Source organism: Poromitra crassiceps (assembly GCF_964638095.1).
Source record: "Poromitra crassiceps genome assembly, chromosome: 5".
Taxonomy (NCBI): Eukaryota; Metazoa; Chordata; class Actinopteri; order Beryciformes; family Melamphaidae; genus Poromitra; species Poromitra crassiceps.
This window is the reverse complement of record NC_139642.1, coordinates 54,662,602-54,665,101: the sequence shown is the minus strand read 5'-3', so window position 1 is coordinate 54,665,101 and position 2,500 is coordinate 54,662,602. Positions and strand designations below refer to the sequence as shown.

The 2,500-nt window shown below is 45.7% G+C and overlaps 1 protein-coding gene across 1 annotated transcript in view; it reads right to left on the bottom strand.

The window, feature by feature from the left end:
* Positions 1 to 634: 634 nt before the first annotated feature.
* The window catches only part of pdgfd (platelet derived growth factor d), a gene marked incomplete at both ends in the record, with an annotated part of 3,908 nt that continues 2,042 nt past the window's right edge, over positions 635 to 2,500 (bottom strand). Inside the window, one exon of the mRNA XM_083636795.1 lies at positions 635 to 769. Coding sequence (XP_083492921.1) covers positions 635 to 769 — 135 coding nt within the window. The remainder of the gene's footprint in view (positions 770 to 2,500) is intronic.

Below are 2,500 nucleotides of genomic sequence, written 5' to 3'. Positions count from 1 at the left end.
TTTTTACAGAAAGATGTTGGAGTCACTTCAATTCCAATTCAATATTGGTCAATTGAAACCATTTACTCAAAGTGTAAATGTAAGTGCAATTCATTTGCTATTGATAGCGCATTTATTCTCTTGAGCATAATATTATATATATTATTATATCATATAATATATAATATAATATTTTAATAACATTTTATTATGGCAAATGTTTTTTTTTTTTATATTTGGACTTTGAAATTGAATTGAAAGTGAATTAATCCCAGGAAGAGACAATGTGTTGTTTTAACCCTTGTGGATGTTTCATGACTGATCTTTCTACACAGGGAACATTTAGATTTCAAGACATGTATTTGTCTGGGGAAGACATGTCAAATATTTTAATTGTGTAAGAACATGTATTGTTATTTGGTGTGTGCCTGTGTGTGAGGGTATTTTCTACTCTTGACGTGTGTGATGTCATGTGTACACGTCATCATCACGCGTGCCACAAGTTGTGGATTGTCATTGTCAAATGAGAGATTCTTTGGCCTGCATGTGTGTCTGCGTCGCTGCTACAAAATACAAAGTCCGTTTCAAAATGGATAGAAGAAGAAGCGCGCGGCGTCCAACAGTTCCACGATGCCAGCGTCAGTCTGTGTGCGCGTCAGCGAGGTGGCCGGGAGGGACACGCACACTCACACCGCTCGTGGTGCGTGAGGAAGATCTCGTCTATGAGCCAGCGCACGCGGGGCCTCCGATGGCGCTGGTAGCCAGTCGCCTCCGGGGCGTACTTCAGCACCTATGGGAGACGAGGGAGAGAGAAGAAGAGGACACACATCGTTATCTGGATTGTTTGTATGTGTTGAAATTGCTTTCTCAATTGATAAGTGCTTCTATTTGAGCTTGAGAGAGCGAGAGACAGTACAAACAAGACAAATTGCTGTAATGGGAGTCCGACACATGAGAGAAAGACATGGAAGATGACAGCAGAAGAGAGAGAGAGGGATGTCATCGCACTCAGGATGGATGGATGGATGGTGCGTGTCATGATAACTTGACACTGACATGAGCGGACGTCAGAGTATAGATTAGATGGGCAAGGCGAGGGTTCTCACAGAGCAGCTGTGAAACCAATCAATTCCCCTTCAAACACACATACAAACACGCCTAGACATACTGGCATCCCTCTTGTTTTCACCGTTTGGCTTGATAAGACAAATAGAAAACACTCCTATCCATGTCCGATGTCACCGTCACCGTCATTGTCACATTGTGATGTCATCTTGCGGTGATGATGTCATCAGAGAAGTGTCGTCCAGAACGGCCCAGGGGCCTAGCGGGACCCAGAGGGCCAGAATCCACAACCGGGAGCCGGCCGGCCTGCCTGGTGTTGATGCGATGCCAGTGATTGGCCAGTGGTGGATTCAGTCTTCACCAATCAGTAACGACTTTGCGATCAGTGACGGCGTGGGAGGCAATTTCACCCCCCTAGACGCGCCCTCAAACCCCGGCAGTGGCTGTGAAGTGGCACAGACTTAGGCCCAATCCCAATTCTACCCCTTAGCCCTTCCCCTTAGTTTTGCGCGTTCATGTGAGGGGAAGGGGTATCCCAATTTTCCTGTGGATCGAGGGCGAGGGCCAAGGGCTAGGGCTGAATAGCCCTCAAAACGAAGATTTTGCCGGACCTTGCTACGAAGGGGTAGATGGATTTTTCCCAGAATTCAGTGCAAATACCATTTCGACAGTCACATTTGTGTTATATTCCGTGTTGTATTGCTATATATAATGCAACCGGGTGCACTTTGAATCGCTAATTTGTCATCTGCCGTCGTGCATTATTATCGTTTATACCGTGACGGTCCGCATGTGATAGTCCTTCATTTACCATCGATATATTACGTTTTGTGTTGCTAATGCAACAGGGTGCAGAAGTTAAAAGACAAGCGATGGACATCACGACGTTTGCAGACGGCATTTTGGATGTTTGTGTTGTCGCTTCTGCTGACGTAGCAGTCAGCAGTCAGCTAGCGTTTGATGACGTAGCGGTAATCGAGTGCTGTCCCATTTCTTAGGGGTTTAGCTTCACCCCTAGCCCTTGGCACTCTGTTTTGAGGGGCAAGGGCTAGGGGTGAGGGGTAAGGGGTAGGGGTACAAATGAGAATTGGGATTGGGCCTAATGTAGTATGCGGAGCGCAGCGATTCAACGTAATGTTTGAGTCTGGGGAGAGACTAAAAGTCTGACATAGCTCGCATCTGTAAAGACACCACAAGCGTTGACGGAGCAGATGGTGAACACAGGCAATCTGCAATAAAAATGTCAGTGCCGATGTTCACAGCTGTTTGTGAACGGGTCTTGCCTGTTGCACGCTTTGATGTTCTTTCATTTCTTGGTGCTTTCTACTATTGTTGTTGTTGCTCTGACTCCCAAATATGCACAAATATGCAGGAAAAATGTGCCGAACATGAGGCATTTCAGGCAAACAAGCTGATTTAGCCACAGACAGATCTGATATAGATCCTATTCATTAAT